We start from the raw sequence: 19,062 nt of genomic DNA, 5'->3' as shown, positions 1-19,062 counted from the left end.
CTCTTCTCCCAGAGTTTCAATTTTCCTGTCATTCTCTTGTATTTTCCCAGATAATACTATTTGTTCTTGTTTTAATTCTATAAGTTCAGTTTTAATGGACTTTGTTACCTGGGTGAGGGTGGTATTGATGCCCTGGATAGCATCCCACAGCGTCTCCAATGTTATAACAGCAGGTCTTAAATTCACTCGACTTCCCTCAGAAGCTGCCTCCAGAACCAGGGGAGATATCAGGCTATCTGCCCTTAATCTACCGGTTGTATTCTGTTCTGGTGTTGAAGTAGCTGCGGGGCCCCCTCCAGTCGTTCGGGGTCTCAGCACTTCGGATGGCTCCTCGTTCGTCTTCCCCGCAGCTAACAAGCTGCTTCCGGGTCGTGGGGGCGCTGTTAACGGAGGCGGGCTTAACGACACCGTCTCCATGCTTCGGTCCAATTGACCAGCAACGGATCCCGTCAGCGTTGGCGTCTGCACCTTCAACGCCTGGATTCCAAATTGTTCCAGCGTCTTTTGCTGGTTAGCCGGTTTCTCGGGGTCGGAGGGGGTTAAAACCCCGGTCTTTCCCTTCCTCTTCCCCATGGTTAACCCAGGGAAGAGTGCCGCTTCCCAGGTATGTCAGCCGAAAATCGGGAGCTCACAGACGTACGTCCTCTCACGTCGCCATCTTGTCCCCTGTCCGAAAACTCAGAAATGCTCTTTTTAATGTCTTCAAGTGTTGTAACAGACAAACTATGTTTCCTCAGGTAAGCAACACGTGAAAACACCAAAGCTTATATGCAAACAGCTGCATCTTACTGAGAAAGAGCCTCAAGGCACAAAAGAGTAACTTGATACATTAAATGTGCCATACGGTAGTGTTGATATGGCGCATTTACTGTCTGATTCTATATAGCGTGCCAAAAAAAGAAATGGTCGTGTGGTAAGATTTCACTTACTGTGTGGCTATGCGGGGGGGGGGGGGGGGGCACACTTAACCATTACCTACTGAGGTGGCAATAAGCTTCTGCGCTAAACTGGTGGTAACCGAGTAGTGCGTGACCTGCCTGATTATTGCTGGGTTAGCGCCTGTGGAAATATTTTTGAATGTTTTGCTACCACTGGAAATGCCACACACTGGGGGTGGAACTACCACCGGTGCCCGCGTTGGTCCAGCAGTAGCTCCAGATTGGCGCGCTTTAAGCCTACGGTGGGCTTACTGCCGCTTAGTAAAAGGAACAACAAATCACATAGGGCCCCTTTTACTAAGTGGCGGTAAGCCCAACATGGGTTTACCGCTCGCTAAACAGGAAGTACTGCCAGGCTACAGCAGCAGCCCAGTGGTATTTCCCACAACTAAGCACGCTGTCATATCCGGCGCTACACTGCTGCTCGGTTACCGGCAGGTTAGCACGGGAGCCCCTACTGCCACCTCAATGGGTGGTGGTAAGGGCTCCCCCTGAGATGGCCGCGTGGCAAGTGCTTTACTTGCCACAAGGCCATTTCCTGCAGGAAAGAGAGACTTCCTTTTACCCGCTCGATGTGTGTGAAAAACATGCGCCGATGCCAGAGCAGGCCCTGTTTTGCCACAGCTTGGTAAAAGGGGCCCGTAATAAAAGAGAGAATATGCAAGAAGAGAATAGGCAAATAGCAGTGTGCTCCAGATTATTCACAGTCAGCTGTCATGGAATATCAAAAGTCTGTTAAAATCAGGAGCATAGCCAGTATTCAGTTTTTGGAGGTGCTTAGGAGTGGACTGGTGGGATGATAAATGCATTTTGCATCTCCCTCCTCAACAGTTTGAAGCTTCCAGGTTCACTTTATATCTATCAAGTAGAATCAATGGAATGTATGTTTTACTAGAATAGAGAGTTCTGTTTGAATAAGTGGAATTGTTTTTTCTAACCTATGATTATAAACTTCCAACGTTTGGCTGCATGGCTGTAGTTGTGAAATTTTATAGGGCCCCTTTTACTAAGCTGCGGTAGGCTCTACGCGTGCCCAACTTGCACCAAAACTGATTTACCACCCGACTACTGCGTGCTTTTTGCGGTAATTTCATTTTTGGCGCGTGTCCACTACTCGCATCTGAAAAATATTTTTTTTATTTTCGGACGCATGCCAAGTGGCATCTGACACGCGTAGGTCCTTATTGCACAGATTCCTTACAACTAGGTCTATGGCAGGCGGTAAGGTCAGACACCCAAAATGGACACGCTTCAATTTTGATTTTGCTGCATGTCCATTTTCGGCAAAAAAGAGGCATTTTTTCTACGTGCACTGAAAATAAATTTCTGCGCATGCCCAAAACCCGTGCCTACACTATCGCAAACCACTTTTTACTGCTGCTTAGTAAAAGGACCCCTTAGTGAGGTCTTTTTTATCTCCAGTTATTTACACCCCCCCCCCCCCCCCCCTTTTACAAAGCCATACTAGCGGCTGCCGGAGTGGTAATACCGACACAGCCTATTCAAAGTGAATGGGTTGTGTCGGCATTACTGCACAGCCTTGTAAAAGGGGGGGGGGGGGGGGAGATTATTTTCTACTCTTAATATTGAGATATAGTTAGAAATTTGCTGATGGGAAAACACTCATGAAATCTTCAAGATTTGGGGAGAGATTGAATTTGTTTTCCAGGTCTGGAAATACAACCATAGTTTCATATTTTCAAATTTTCAAAACTATCTTTTGTATTTTATTAAAAAAAAAGATATGCACCAAATAGCGGGTATAAACGTGTATGCATTGTTTTTTTTCCTTGGTACTTTTCAAAGTGAATGCACACATGTACTTTATGTTTGAAAATCTGGCAGGTTCTGTATATAAAAGCTATGCACATATGTTTCAGTAATACGGGCAGTTCTAAAATGACCCCCTTAAATTACTGAAGGGGCAGGCCATTAACTGATATAGTTCTCTCCCCTACCATGGTTCTTGATATAAACATTAAAGATAAAATGCTGCCATCTCATTGAACTATGCCAGAAATGTTAATAATAGTAAAAGGTTCAGTAAATAGGATTTTTTCCCCTCTTTTAGTATTACAATTCCTGAAAAACTGGATTATTTCATCAATAAGTATGCAGAACACTCTCATGATAAATGGACAATGGAAAAGGTAATGCACACAAAAAGTACTTCAATACTCCTAGAAAATTCTGAAGTAAGTTTTGTATTATTTAATATGCCTAACTGCATAGTTTTTTTAAAAAGATGTGTGCATAATTATTGAAAATATTAAAGTAAAGGAGTCTTTTACTAAAGATTAGTGCATGCTATCTGCTACAGGACCCATTTTTATCCTATGTGCCATGCTGCAGGTAACATATGCAAATTATTAATAAAAGACCTCCTAAATATAATGCAGATTTGATAGGACTTACTGACAGGATATATTTCTTCATGGAAAGGGTGGTGAATTTGTTAAACGGCCTCCTGGTAGAGATGATAGAGACAAGAACTGTATCTGAATTTATGAAAGCTTTGGGAAGTATATAGGATCTCTAAGAGAGGGATAGGGAGAGTAGATCATAGATGGGCAAACTGGATAGGCCTTATGGTCTTTATCTGCCTACATTTTTCTCTGTTTCTATGTAACAGGGCTCCAATCATAACTGGCTCTTTGAAATCTATTTCCTAAACTTTATGAATAGTAACAGAAAAATGCTGAATCTGAGGGGCCATTTTACTAAAGCTTAGTATGTGCTAATCAAAATAGCGCACGTTAAATGCTAAGAAGCCCATAGGAATAAAGGACTAGGTTCAGTAAATGACATCCAAATTTGGACACCCAAAAAATGAGTGCTGTGCACTAGTCTATAATCAGCATGCAAATCCTAATTGAGGCCAATTAACTGGTTGTTAGCACCCATTATTACTAGCTATTGGCTCGTAACTCCAATTACGTGCGTAAATTGGGTGCACCATTTATACAATGGAGGGACTCTATGATCTGCTAGATTTGGGCACCGATATGTTAGTTTATATTTCAGCACCGATATCTAGCAATGAAAACCTGGTGTAAATCTCAGTGCATAGTTTTAGACGCACTGGGCCATATTCTATAACTAGGCACCTAAATGTTGGAACACCCATTAAATGTCCATTTCCCCGCCTAAAATCACGCCCCTTTTTGCTTCCACACGTTAGAATTTCAACTCGCATCGTTACAGAATAAGTTTAACGAGTTGTGTGCCTAAATTCTAATCAGTGCCAATTAGTGCTCACTACTGCTTTAGTAAAAGGACCCCTTAGTGCACTAACTTACTTTGCTAAAAGTAAAATACATTTGCCCAGGAAAAAGCGGTATTCCCAAATATAGGGGGCCCTTTTACAAAGCCACGGTAGGTCTACCACAGCAATGGCATGTGACAAATTGGCCCTACTGCAGGAGCCCAGCTCTAGTTCCGGACTGTGCTACACACCATTTCCAGTGCTCAAAAATTGTGTTTTTTTTTAGTGCCTGGTTATCGCAGAAGCCCTTACTGTCTCCTAAATAGGAAGCGGTATGGGCTTCCCAAGAAAATGGCTACGCAGCAAGTGCATAACTTTCTGCACAGCCATTTCTGTTAAAAAAAATCCTTTTACCCACTGTGGAAAAAGGGGGGCCTCGGTGCGCGGCAAACCTGTGCGCTGATGCCACTGCAGGGGTCTTTTTTACCGCAGCTTGGTAAAAGGATCCCATAGACATTATGGGAGTAATTCTATAAATGGGCATCTAGAATTATGCACCATTTGCACATTTCATCGGTACCCATAATTGGCATTGATGCATGTATATGCACTGGGTGCTGTTCTCATTAGGGAATGCCTAAGTGCTATAGTACATAACTGCAAATGAGCATGCATGTGAGCAGAGCATGGCCAGCTCATGGGTGTATTGCCAAACAACACACACAGCTCTCAGTTATGTGTTGATTGGTGCACCCAGTTACACCAGCCTTTGAGCTTGCATAAGTGATCACACCTAATGTTTGGCATGCCAAAGCTGGTTCACGCTAGTATTCTGTAATGACTTAAGCGCATATAGTGCCATTATAAAATTGGCGTCCAGCACACCCAGTTGTGGCCCTTAATTTGAAGCACCCAGTTATAGAATTGTGCCCCGTTAATCTTGCTTTGAAATTCAACAGGTTTGTGCTTTTGTTTGATTTTGTTAGAAAGTACAACAAAGACAATTTTGTACATTTTTTGTTTGGTTTCATTTTCATTGTAAGCAGCTACCAGCCCAAACCTGACCCAACTGCTCTCTCCATGCCATCAAAAAACCCCAGCACCAAAATGCAAAATTTCAAGGCTCCTAAAACCAGCCCTCATCCTCCCCTTTCCTCCCCCTGAAATACTTTAATGTACCCTTAGGATCTTCAGTATGCAAACGGGGCCAGACAATTACCAGTCTTTTCTATATCATTGCGTTGGTATTTCAAAATAATGCTGGCTACCCCTAAGATTTTGTGCCGTCTTGTTGTAAGGTCTGGTGCTGGCTTATGCTAAAGTAGCATTTCCAGGGAGCACACTTCAGTAGCCATGTGCATCAGTGTCATAATGGCACCAGCATCCCTTTTCTGCCTGCTCTCACAAGCAAGTTCACTCAGGGTTCCTTTTGCAAAGGTGCGCTAGCGTTTTTAGCACGTGTATTAAATATGCGTGCGCTAAACGCTAGAGATGTCCATATATTCCTATGGGCTTCTCTAGCGTTTAGCGCATGCTACTCATTAGTGCACACTATAAATGCTATTGTTCATTTGTAAAAGACCCCCTGAATGCAAAAAGTTCATCAGTGAGAAGATAATTAACCAGATTGAAACGGTGCATCCAGGAAGTGACACCATCCAGCACCAGTTCCTTCCTTATATTTTTAATAATAATTCTATCCATCTTGTCCTTTGCTTCTTTCATTTACCCTCTTTTCCTCTCATTCAGTTTGCCAATGGATGGATATATGGTGAAATATATTCCGAGTCTTCAAAGGTGCATCATTTGTTAAAACCCTACAAATTACTCACCGAAAAGGTAAGAAATGTAAAGAATATTATTTTCCAGTTGCAATACATCCTCTTTACTCACCTGCAACTGAAAAGTAAGCTTCCTACATTTTAAATTTTGTTTAAGATTTCTTTTACAATACATTTATGTGGTTTCCCCTCAAGTTTTTTGTTTCTCAGCTGTACACACTAAAATGTTTATTTTACAGATGGGCAGAAAGGTCAAAATCCAAAAGTGGTGCTAGGTCTGCAGCAGAAGACATTTGAGATGACTGCCCCTATTGTATTGTCTACTCACTTGTCCTTAGATTGTAAGCTCTTTGAGCAGGGCCTGTCCTTTTATGTTAAATTGTACAGCGCTGCGTAACCCTAGTCGCGCTTTAGAAATGTTAAGTAGTAGTAGTAGATATGCACATGCTGACATGTGTGAGAGTTATTAAAAGGAAGTGGCAGAATATTTGAGGTGCTGATATGAAGTTCCAAGGAGGCAGACTCAGGAGCAACATCAGGGATTTTTATTTTTCTTTGTGGAAAGGGTAGTGAATGCATGGAATAGACTGTCGTAGGAAGTGGCAGTGACAAAAATTCAAAAAAAAGAGTGAAATGAACTGAATTGCAAGATGGTAACAAAGCAATGAGATAACCTGCATGAGCCCTAAAACTGCAGTTAAATGCTATATAATGTGCTTTCAAAAAGGCATGGAGACAGGTAGCCTGCACAGAGCAATACTATCAACTGTAAATATCTCCCTGAGTAGATAAATGGAGGAGTAGCCTAGTGGTTAGTGCAGTGGACTTTGATCCTGGCAAACTGAGTTCTCAATTCCCAGGGCAAGTCACTTAACTCTCCATTGCTCCTGGTACAAAATAAGTACCTGAATGTATGTAAAGCACTTTGAATATAGTTGCAAAAAACCTCAGAAAGGTGGTATATCAAGTCCCATTTCCCTTTATCTTCCGTCATTTATTATGATAATATGGGGCTCATTTTTGAAAGAGAAAAATGTTTAAAAAGCAGTATAAAGCAACAGTAGGACATTTCCAAAATGTTCAGATTGCAATTTTTGAAACCTATTTTGCAGACATTTATCTATACAGATCATCTGCAGTGCATCCAAATCACAAAGGGATGTTTTTGGGGGGCAGGATTAGGGTGTTCTAACACTTGGACATTTTTCTGCCTAATGGAACAAAGCCAAAACATCCAGGGCTACAATTTAAATGTTTAGGTCTAGATGTTTTTATCATGACTAAGTCAGAAAAAGATGCCCTTAGTGACCAGATGACCACTGGAGGGATTAAGGCATGATCTCCCTTACTCCCCAAGTGGTCAATGACCCCCTCCCACCACCCAAAGATGTGATGGAAAAAGTATATACCAACCTCTATGACAACCTCAGATGTTATAGCGTGTCCTATTGGAGAAGCAAGCAGATCCCTGGAGTAGTCTAGTAGTCGAAGCAGTGCACTGTAGAGAAGGAGACCCAGGCCCATATCCCACTCTAACTGTTACACTTGTGGTGGAAAGTGTGAGCCCCCCCCCCCCCCAGAACCCACCAAAAACCTACTGTATCCATATATAGGTGACACCTGCAGCCATAAAAGCTATTGTAGGTGTGTACAGTTGGGTATAATAGTTTTTTGGTGGGCTTTGGAGGGCTCACTATACAATTTAATGGTGTACGTTTGAGATGTATACCTGGGAGCTTTTATGTGAAGTCCACTGGGATGTCTTGTGTGGCCAGTCTACTAAGAATGCTGGTTCTTCCTACATTCCAGTGGCTTGATTTTGTGTGTTTTTTACTTGCTGTTTGAAAAATCGCTATATTCTGTACTTGGATTCTAGACATTTTGAGCTATAAATCCGAAGTCAGACTTAGATGTTGTATCAAAAATTCCCCTCCACATCAAGCATCCTAATCATAATTAGGATATTTTTCAGTGGATTTGATTCCAGTTGGAGACTTACCTTTTCCAGAAGTTTATCCTACCTATATAATTAGAGTTACTGTTTGATATTTAACTTATGTTGTAATTCCTGGGTGATTGTCCCAGTGGCGTAGCCACAGGTGGGCCTGTGTGGGCCAGGGCCCACCCACTTTAGACTCAGGCCCACCCAAAATTGTGACATTCTTGCTGTGGCTGGTGGGGATCCCCAAACTTTGCCAGCTGAAGATTTTTTCTCCTTGGGCAGCCCTCGCTCTTCCAAATGTCAGCTAGTAGCAAATGCCTTGAGCTGACGCTGAGACTGCCCCCTCTGCATATGCTCAGTTTTTGCACATACAAAAGCACAGAGCATGCATGGCCTGCTGGTAGCAGCATCAGTTTGAGGCAAGTGCTGCTGGCTGCTGTTTGGAAGAGTGCTGGCTCCTCGAGAAGGAGGAGGAAATCTTCAGCTGGCAGGGTTTGTGGATCCCCACCAGCTCAAGTATTTAATATTTGGGGTTTGTGGGCAGGGAGGGGTGGAGAGAGGAGCAAACCAGAGGGGGATGGGGGGGGGGGGGGTGAATTCTATGTCCACCCACCTTTGGTTTAGGCCCACCCAAAATTGTCCGGGCCAACCCAAAATTGTCTGGATTGTCCGGGCTTATGAGTTTTGTGAACTGCTTAGAACTTCACAGTTAGAACAGTATACAAATACTATTGTATGTTATGTTATGGTACGGTATGGTACGGTTATGGTGCAGCGAAGGGCGACTAAAATGATAGCGGGGATGGGACGACTTCCCTATGAAGAAAGACTAAGGAGGCTAGGGCTATACAGCTTGGAGAAGAGACGGCTGAGGGGAGACATGATAGAGGTATATAAAATAATGAGTGGAGTGGAACAGGTGGATATGAAGCGTCTGTTCACGCTTTCCAAAAATACTAGGACTAGGGGGCATGCGATGAAACTACAGTGTAGCAAATTTAAAACAAATCGGAGAAAATTTTTCTTCACCCAACGTGTAATTAAACTCTGGAATTCGTTGCCGGAGAAAGTGGTGAAGGCGGTTAGCTTAGCAGAGTTTAAAAAGGGGTTGGACGGTTTCCTAGAGGACAAGTCCATAAACCGCTACTAAACGGACTTGGAAAAATCCAAAATTCCAGGAATAACATGTATAGAATGTTTGTACGTTTGGGAAGCTTGCCAGGTGCCCTTAGCCTGGATTGGCCGCTGTCGTGGACAGGATGCTGGGCTCGATGGACCCTTGGTCTTTTCCCAGTATGGCATTACTTATGTACTTATGCTGCCTGCATGTGCTTCTCAATACTGAACTCCTAAATTTTAGATTTTACAATCTACGAACACTATTTGAACAGAAATAAATATTTAAATGTAGGTTACATAAAGATTATTGGGTCAAAATTCATCTTTTTTTTTAAATGCCAGCTGCTACAGCTGAAATAAATCTGAACATTCAGCACTGGAATCCAGATTGAGTTTAGACATTGAGTCCACTATCCAGATAACTAACCAGATAAAGTTAGGACCGCCTATGTAGTTTCCCTTCAGAAATATGAGGTGCAGGATAGCCATTAACTTTGCATCTGCTTTTTCTGCAAAGAGGGTCTACAAGGGAAAGTGTGCAAGAGGATTTGGAAATCAAAATCCTGAGCCTACTTTGTCTCCATGGCTCCCTCTGTCCCCAGGGGTGCCCCTTTATGTCCATTAGCTAAATATAGCACCCTCTTGCAACTTAGAGGTCGATGCACAAAGGTCACCCCGTTAAATACGGAGGCCACAGGTGAACTTACCAACTTGCAAACAGTGACCAATGCACAAAGGGGGTGGCATTCAAATGACATGCATGGAAAATTTAACAGCGAACTTTGTGCATCGGCCCCTGGAAGTGCCTATCACATGCACAGAACAATTGTTTCCAGGACATGGGGGGGGGGGGGGGGGGGGGGGGGGGGGGGGGGGGGGAGGAAGAGCTCCTGCACAGAAATGAGCTTACGTTCATCTTTGGGACATATTTGGAGCTCCTGCAGCTGCCTGTTTTGGTGGGGGACCTGTATAGCCATCCAGTTTTTAAAGACAGCAGCAGGGGCTTGGGTGTGTTTTGAAGCTGAAACTCTGGTGTGTATGCAGTTGTGAGGTAGCGAGAAGGAGAACCAGGAAAAATAAAGGTCAGTAGAGCCCCGGAAGGAGGGAAGGGCTCCTTGCACCAGGCTTGGGGAGGGGGGAGATTGGGAGGCAGAGGCTTAAGGAAGAAGGACAGGGGATCAGCTGTGGAGTTGCAAGCTTGGATGAGAAGGGCTCCTTCCTGCCTGCTCCTGATGTGCTATAAAATCTAGCTTGTTAAAAGTAGGCGCTCCTTTCTGTGCATCGCATACCATTTTCATTTTAATACTGATGAGCTTGTTGTAATATATTTGCATACAGTGATCGGTAATTGCTATGGCGAACAGTAAAAGGGACTCAGAACCCCTTTGTGCATTAGACACTAAATAATGTTTGCTTTAGACCAGCTACAACCGGTTTAAAGCAAACATTGCAAGCAAGGTGAGCTCTGTGCATCTGGCCCTTTATCATCACGAGGAGAGCAGTTTTGAGCCCCAGGTAAAGCTCTTGTAGACATTTTCTCAGTATGGAAGATAAAAGCCCTAAAAAATCAAGCCCTTAGTATTATCATTCTGTCTTGTATGTGCTTCCTTTAGGAAAAAGAAATATATCGCTGGCCTATCAAAGAGTCTTTGAAAACAGTGCTTGCTTGGGGGTGGAGCATTGATAGAACAAGGGAAGGAGACAACATGGCTCTGTACAATCGAACACGTCGCATTTCCCAGTCAAGTCAGGCAAGTGTTGGATCAAACATTTCATCTTTTGAGTAACATCCATTTGATATCTGACATGACTCTGTAGAAATGAATAGAACATTCAGTTTGGTTTCAGGAGTTGTTTTACTTGCATCATTTTCTAATGTTATTTATTTATTCCATTTGATGACACACAGCCATCAACAATGTTTGAACTGAGTTATAATCTATGTGAGACCGGTCCAGATGAGTAGATTATGTCCCATACCAGCAGATGGAGCCACAGAAAAAAAAAATCTCAGAGTCAACTTCATTCCCCTTATAGGTTGCTGGTACTGCCTTCAGCTCCTCAGTATTTATCTGGCTCCAGCAGATGGCACAGATATGTGACCTGGTGCAGTAACTCTGAGTAGACTGTTCCTGGGAAGGCTGTAACTCCAGACTCCTGGTGGAGCATAGACTGAGTCTGGAGGGCAATGTGAGCAACACTTCTTTGGGGCTGATTTTTCTCCTGCTAGGGAACAGATTTAGGGCCTCTTTTACTAAACTGTGCTAGTGATTCCCGGTGCGGCAAATACACTGCAGCCCATTTATTTTGAATGGGCTGCATCACATTTGCCATGTGGGAATCGCTAGCGCGGTTTAGTAAAAGAGGCCTGTAGTTGGGATTTGAGTTCCCTTACTGTTTTTAATTAGGGTTGGATGGACCCATGAAGACCCTCTGTGGTAGGCTGGCAAGCTAGCCATCTACCAGAGAGGTTCCCCTGAAGGCTGTCATCTATGAGGTGTTGGCGCTTATCTGACTCCCAACCAGTATATGTGTGCTTAGGTATTATCTCACTAACCATTTTTACCCCAAGAGATTAACTACGTCTCTAAATATTCTATAGGAAAAAGTGAGGGAACAAGTTGCAAGAATAATCAGCTTTATTATAGCTTACCACAATAATACAGCAAGATCAGGTATACAAGCAGATGGGGTGATCAGCCGGACGGACAGCACCTCAATCTAGCACATCAGGAGATCTTCTAACAGGCCCAAAATCTCCCTGCCTTTTATACCCCTTGGCCCTATTCAAACTAATGGAATCACATTCACCTCAATGTTAAGGGTTGTTTACCCAAAACTTGCTTGACCACAAGGATGCTCACAGGAAAGACTCCCTCCCCTCTTGGACAGCTACTTCCCTATTTTCTTTGCACCTGGCATTATCTTCAGATAAACAAGTTTTTTCTAACTCAGATGGGGAAATAGGGGAAAATCCACTTTGTAACTGACACTTTAGAGTTTCCATTTTGTTTTCTGATTTCCATTTTGTTTCATATTTTCCTGAACTAACTTTTCCAGTCTAGATTATTTAGGCCACAATCTGGGCTAAAAACTAGGCCATGCTTTTCCAGCAAGCTCCTAGCTATGCTAGCCATCAGATTTCTGACTTGGCCAATGTCTCTAGTAGCCTTATCTCTATGGCTCACCCCTCCACTATTCCAGTGGGGGTCTCTAGCTACATTATATCTTAACATTACCCAGTTTCCCTTTCAGGTATTGCTTTCAGGGTTGAGGAAGGGGGACAGAAACCACTGGGGGATTCATGAGGGAACATACCTTAATCCCTCCAGTGGTCAACTACTCAATTAGGGCAACATTTTTATACCCTGGACATGATGGAAACAGGTCTAACTTAGGACACCCTTTTTTTTTTTACTTGGATGTTTCTTCCTGTTCAATTATCACTATTGGAAGTCATTCTTTTGGTCCCTCCATGGTCCCACCCAAAACATGCCCACAACACTCCCCCTTGCTATTTAGATATACTGCAATGTTGGATGTCTCTCTTCTGTCATTGCAAAATCTGGATTTGAACTTTTCAAGCACATGGATGCCTATTTGGACATTTTGAGACATCCAAATGCTTTGAAAATAAACTCCATAAGTGCAAATCGTACACCATGCAATGCTCATTCTCTAGCCCAGGGAATAATTTTGTAAATGGTTTTTTCACACATAAATCCTGTTTTATTACCTAATGGGGTACATGAATAAAAATATGTGTAATTATAAGAAAGCACATACTTTAATGAAATCCACATATAGGGGTATTTGGGGGGCCTTGTTTCAGCGGAATACAGACAAATCAACTAAGTAGTTATATAGTTTATAAAATACATTACTACTGTATAGATGACTAATAAACTGATTGCCCTCGGTATGGGCCCTAAAGTGACTGACTGGGTTAGGAACTGATTGAGTGGAAGGTGACAGAGGGTAGCGGTAAATGGAGCTCATTCTGAGGAAAAGGATGTTAGCAGTGGAGTGCTGCAAGACATAGGAGCCAACTTTCAAAATTATAGGGGGGGGGGGGGTGCTAAAGCCAACAGAAATTAGATCTCCCTGAACACAGTCAAGAAGTTTCTTCAATGTTGTGGGTGCGCAAGCACCCACAGAGCTGGCCTCTATGCCATGAGGTTTGGTTCTTTGGCCGGTTCTTTTTAACATTTTTTGTAAGCGATATTGCTGAAGGGCTGAATGGTAAGGTTTGCCTCTTTGCGGATTTTACCAAAATATTACCCTGTAGGGTAGATGTGGATAACATGAGGAAGGACTTAGTGAAGCAAGAGGAATGGTCTGGAATTTGGTGGCTTAGATTTATTGCTAAAAAATGCAAGGTCATTTATTTGGGCTGCAAAGAAATAAGGGAACAGTACAGTTTAGGGGTGAAGAACTTTTGTGCATGAGAGAGGAGTGGGACTTGGGTGTGATTGTAAATGATGATCTTAAGATGGCCAAACAGATAGAAAAGGTGATGGCAAAAACTAGAAGGATGCTTGGGTGTATAGGGAGAAGAATGTCCAGTAGGAAAAATGAGGTGATGATGCCCCTGTATAAAACTCTGGTGAGTCTTCATTTAGAATATTGTGTACAATTCTGGAGACCGCAACTTCAGAAAGATATAAACAGGATCGAGTCGGTCCAGAGGGCAACTACTAAAATGGTTAGTAGTCTTTGTCATAAAGCATATTGGGGACATACTTAAAGATCTCAATATGTATACTTTGGAAGAAAGGTGGGAGGGGGGAATATGATAGAGACATTTAAATGGTTATGTGACGTAAATGCAGAGGAGGCAAGTTTCTTTCAATTGAAAGGAAGCTCTGGAATAAGGGGGCAAAGGATGAATGTGAAAGGGGATAGATTCAGAAGTAATCTGAGGAAATACTTCTTCATGGTAGGGTGGTGAATTTGTGGAACAACCTCCTGGTGGAAGCAGTAGAGACGAAAACAGTATCTGAATTCAAGAGAGCTTAGGGCAAGTACATCAAATCTCTAAGGGACTGCTTGGGAGAATAGATGGCATGGATGGGCAGAGTGGATAGGCCATATGCCAGCTTATTTTCGAAAGAGAAAGACGCCCATATTTCGACCCAAATCGGGAGACGGGTGTCTTTCTCCCGTGGGCACCCAAATCGGTATAATCGAAAGCCGATTTTGGGCGTCTCCAACTGCAATCTGTCGTGGGAACAGACAAAGTTGACGGGGGCGTGTTGGAGGCGTGGTGAAGGTGGGACTGGGGCATGTTTATTGGCTGAAGAGAGATGGGCGCCCTCGGCCGATAATGGATAAAAGAAGGGCGGCAGAAGCGAGAATTTGGGCCGCTTTTTGTGGACTCTTTTTTTCTCATGAACAAGTCCCCCAAAACTGCCCCAAGTGCCTAGATGACCACTGGAGGGAATCAGGGATGACCTCCCCTGACTTCCCCAGTGGTGATTAACCACCTCCCACCCCGAAAAAAAACAACTACAAACTTTTTTTTTTAAGAGTATATCCTTCCCTGCGACGGCAGTTGAAGATGTCCTTCCCTGCAACGGCAGTTGAGAATGTCCAAAATGCTTCCAACACCCTTTTTATTTATTTATTTGGATTGTGGATCACAAGTAGCAGCAGTGGGATTTGAACCAGCCACCTCTGGATTACCAGACCAGTGCTCTAACCACTAGGCCAGTCTGTCATTCCTCCACGCCACTTCCTTGAAATTTGGCCATCACTGTGGGGGGGGGGGGGGGGGCAGTATGTAGATCCCTGGGCGGGGAAGATATGTGTGTGTCAGCAGAGGCATAACGAAGGCATGGACGCCCTTCTTTCAAACATTTTGGACATCCTGAATTGCCCCCCTGCAGGGACAGCCAAATTTCAAGGAAGTGGAGTGGAGGAGTGGCAGACTGGCCTAGTGGTTAGTGCACTGGTCTGGCAATCTAGAGGTGGCTGTTTCAAATCCCACTGCTAGTACTTGTGATCCACAATCCAAGTAAATAAATAATGAGGTGTTGGAGGCATTTTGGATGTTGTCAACTGCCCTTGGAGGGAAGGACATCTTTAACTGCCATTGCAGGGACAGAGGCATAACAAAGGACATACTCTAAAAAGAAAAAAAGTTTGAAACATTGTTTTTTTCAGGGTGGGAGGTGGTTAATCACCACTGGGGAACTCAGGGGGGGTCATCCCTGATTCCCTCCGGTGGTCATCTGGGCAGTTCGGGCACCCTCCTTAGGAAGGAAATCGTGTGCAAATGAGCTAACAACGAGCAGCTCATTTGCATTCAATTTCCTTCATGCATGCCCGTTCCTTTCCAGATTAGTAAGGGAAGGGCTTTTTCCATTCAGTTAGTGGGACCAGTGCACTACGAATCCTGGCCCCTCCCATGACCAAATGTCTTGGAATTATTCGTTTTTGAGTTGGGTGCCTTTGGTTTCCATTATCGCTGAAAAACAATTCCACCCAGCTCAAATCCGCCCAAATATGATGCATTTGCCCGGCACCAACCATATTATTGAAACAAAAGATGGACGCCCATCTTTTTCGAAAATACGGTCTGACCCGCCCTTCACGTATCTGTCCTCGGAGAAAGACACCCATGGAGATGGGCGTTCGATTATGCCCCTCATGGTCTTTATCTGCCTTCATTTTTCTATGTTTCTATGAAGTGTATTTGAGCACATCAAGTACTGTCTAGAATGCTCAAGTCATTTAAAAATTACCTCCATAACAGAGAACTGCATGAAGTATAGGGGGGAAAGAAGAGGTCAGACAGTTTGGAGTTGAGGACACAGATGATATGGATTCCCTCCCTTACCACTCCTCAGTTTGTGAAAAGACAGGGTGTAACATACATAGTAACATACCCCCTCATTCTATAACAGGACACCTTGATTTAAGCATTATTTTTGTGCTTTAATTTATTAAATATTGCCATCATTCATTAGCACATGCTAAATCTGTTAGCACACCTTTGTATAGTATCCCTAAGTGAGACCTTACTAGTGTCTTATACAGGGGCATTATACAGCGCTGCTTACACCTGGCCGTCTGGGGTTTCCGAGGGCGGTTCCTCTTTCTTCCTTTCCTTTTATTCTCTTCCCTCCCCTCCCTCCCCCCTTTCCCTGCCTTAACCCTTTGTCTGCCTGGTTCCTCTCCCTCTTCCCTGGGTCCTCCTCTCCCCGCCCCCTCCCCTTCCCTAAAGTCGCTGGCCATCGGCCCGGTTGTGCCCAGCCTCCCTTTAGGAGGTGGCTGGGTTCTTTCTCTTTGCAGAGTAGTAGGAGGAATAGGGATTGAAGGGGAGGGAGGTTGGAAGAGAAGATTCTGCTGTACCAGTTGATTTCTACACCAGCATGTGGAGATAGTATTTCATCTTTTTAGGGTGGGAGGGAAGGAGAGAAAGGTCCACCTATGTGTGTGTGTGTGTGGGGGGGGAGCATATTTTGCAATTTAAAGGGTGGAGAAGTTTAGACAAGGGGTTCACCATCACATGGATATATTTTGAAATTTAAATGGCAGAGAGACCAGGAGAAGCTGCCAAAATGAAGCAGTGAATTGGTGAGATTAAGCATCCTGCACTGCCATTTATCAATTTGTAGTTAGGCCTAATTTAAAAGAATAAAGTATTTAGTTGAATTTTGTGAATAATGTGGTATTCATTTTCTAGGTCACCCATAATCCTGCCTACTGGTCACACACAATTTTTAAGTGTAGAATTTGCAATAGTATGTTCAGTGCATAAAAATGATACACTTTGGAGGAATATTAAAATCATAAACCGATTTATGCAGTTGGCTTCAGAACCAACCACGTCTTTTTGAATATCAGGCCTTAAGTTATTACCCTGTAAGAAACAAACACATTTGAAGCATATTCCAGACCATATTTGGAGCACAGTAGAGGCATAATAGAAAGGAGAAAAGTGCTTTGTGAAATCTCTTTGTATATACAGTACTTGGGGTGTTTTTTTTTCTTGTTGGCTTTAGGTGTTTGGAGTGAGTTCAAAGAAAACTAAAAATGAGCCTTACAGTTCCCAAGTGAATATAGTCATTCATTTTTCTGTATACATGGGAGAAGAGAATCAGTTGTTGGACAGTGAGTGAGATTTAACATAGTAACATAGTAGATGATGGCAAGACAGAGACCATAGAAGTCTGCCCAGCACTGGCCTTGTTCTCCAATTTGTGAAGCTGAATCTGTCCGGCCTCGATCAGGGCACAGAGCGTAGAAGTCTGTGCCCTGATCGTTTTAAAGAATAGAAGAAATGAAAAAGAATTTTAAAGAAATGTTAAAAATACAAGAAATGTTCTTATTGGCAAACACTGTCCCATTTAAGGGACCATATGATAAAAATGTGACTTGGATGTGACAAAACATCATCTTTCGGTTCTTATTTGATGACTTAACTAAGTTGCACAAAAATGGTTTCTGTAACCCTCTTTCTATCTGTAGTCATCATTGCTGTTTTGCATATTTGTCATTCAGATTTCTATAGATACGACCCATGGTTACAGCCCTCGGCCAATCGACTTGAGCAATGTTACTCTTTCTAGAGATCTGCATGTAAGTCATATTACAACTGTTTGGGTTTTTTATTTTTCTGTAAGCATACTGTTCCATGGAAAACTGGTGCAAGTTATGTGTATATCTGCCATACAAGTTAGCCAACCTGTTGTGGAATTACCTAACCTATTTGCTCTTGGAAATTATACGGAATTAAAGGGGTTATTCTGTAAAGAACTGCCTAGTATTTGGTGGCAAAAAGGTGGATAAATGTTAATATTCTAATCATTTACGTGTATAAGTGGATACTTTACGCATACTAATAAGCTTTAATAGAACACCAGCTAGTGGAAAATATGCACCAGGCTTTGATGACATGTACTTTGTCAATGCGCATGCAGATGGGTGAAATTTGGGCAGAGTGCAAATGTACATTTATAAATTATAGAATATTAATGTGTATTCATGAACTCATCTAGGTTTGGTCATTTACATCAGCTTTAGGGCTGGTATAAGTGGTCATGCCTGGATGTAGGCACATTCTCTGCCATTTGTAGTACAATTCTGTAAAGAAAAATAGGCGCCTACTTTTCTTTACAGAATAGGCTTAAAATAAGTGTCCTACGGGGTGAATTCTATGTATTATGCCAAAACATTCAGTGCCAACAAAAGCACTATTTTATAAACCGTGCTTAAAGTTAGGCGTGGTTTATATAATATCGCATACACCTGAGAATCGTGCCTAACTTTAGGCGTGGCCATCACACCCACTGAAATGTGGTGCAAATCTTTGCGCCTAAAATGGGTGCGTATCCCTATTATTCTATAATAACCCGCATACATTTTAGGAACACCCCTATTCCACCCATAACTCTCCAATTTCCTCACCCCCTTTCTGAACTCGTGCGTAAAATTCAGGAGTGGATCTCACACTTAAATGTACGCAAGTATATTTTAATTATATCTAATTAATGCCAATAATTGCTTAAGCCAATTATTGGTACTAATTAACTCAGTATTCAATTAAATTGTGCGTGCAAATTGGTCAGACACCAAATTTGCAGGCACAATTTTTAGCGATTTTTATAGAATTCGCGAGTATGTGTGCTCAGCTCTCAGTATAAAATTAATCTTTGTTTTGACACCAGTAAAAAGCCCCACTCAATACTTTGTTCACTCAGGGGGTCTTTTACTAAGGTTAGCTTGTTATCTGCAGCAGGGCCCATTTTAATCCTATGGGCCCTGCTGCAGATAACTTGCACCAGTGGCGTAGGAAGGGGGGGCGGTGGGGCGGTCCGCCCCGGGTGCACGCCGCTGGGGGGTGTGTCCGCTCCGCTGGTTCCCTGCTCTCTCTGCCCCGGAACAGGTTACTTCCTGTTCCAGGGCAGAGAGAGCAGGGAACCAGTGGAGCCGACGCAGCTCCCAGCGACGTGCACTCGGGGGCGGATCGGCCCTCCTGCCCGCTCCTTGCTTCTCAATGCATGTAAGAATGCAATCCGGGGGGGGGGGGGGGTCTGCGCGCAGGAAAGGGGGAGGGTGCGCGCGCCGAGG

At 43.2% G+C, this 19,062-nt stretch overlaps 1 protein-coding gene across 1 annotated transcript in view; it reads left to right on the top strand.

Moving 5' to 3' along the window:
• Window positions 1-19,062, top strand: part of RYR2 (ryanodine receptor 2) — a 908,577-nt gene that overhangs the window by 478,786 nt on the left and 410,729 nt on the right. Inside the window, 4 exon segments of the mRNA XM_030194683.1 lie at window positions 3,010-3,088; window positions 5,893-5,982; window positions 10,599-10,736; window positions 17,494-17,571. Coding sequence (XP_030050543.1) covers window positions 3,010-3,088; window positions 5,893-5,982; window positions 10,599-10,736; window positions 17,494-17,571 — 385 coding nt within the window.

The sequence above is a fragment of the Microcaecilia unicolor genome, chromosome 3 (genome assembly GCF_901765095.1).
Source record: "Microcaecilia unicolor chromosome 3, aMicUni1.1, whole genome shotgun sequence".
NCBI classification, from domain to species: Eukaryota; Metazoa; Chordata; class Amphibia; order Gymnophiona; family Siphonopidae; genus Microcaecilia; species Microcaecilia unicolor.
This window is presented reverse-complemented; position numbering and strand designations above follow the sequence as displayed.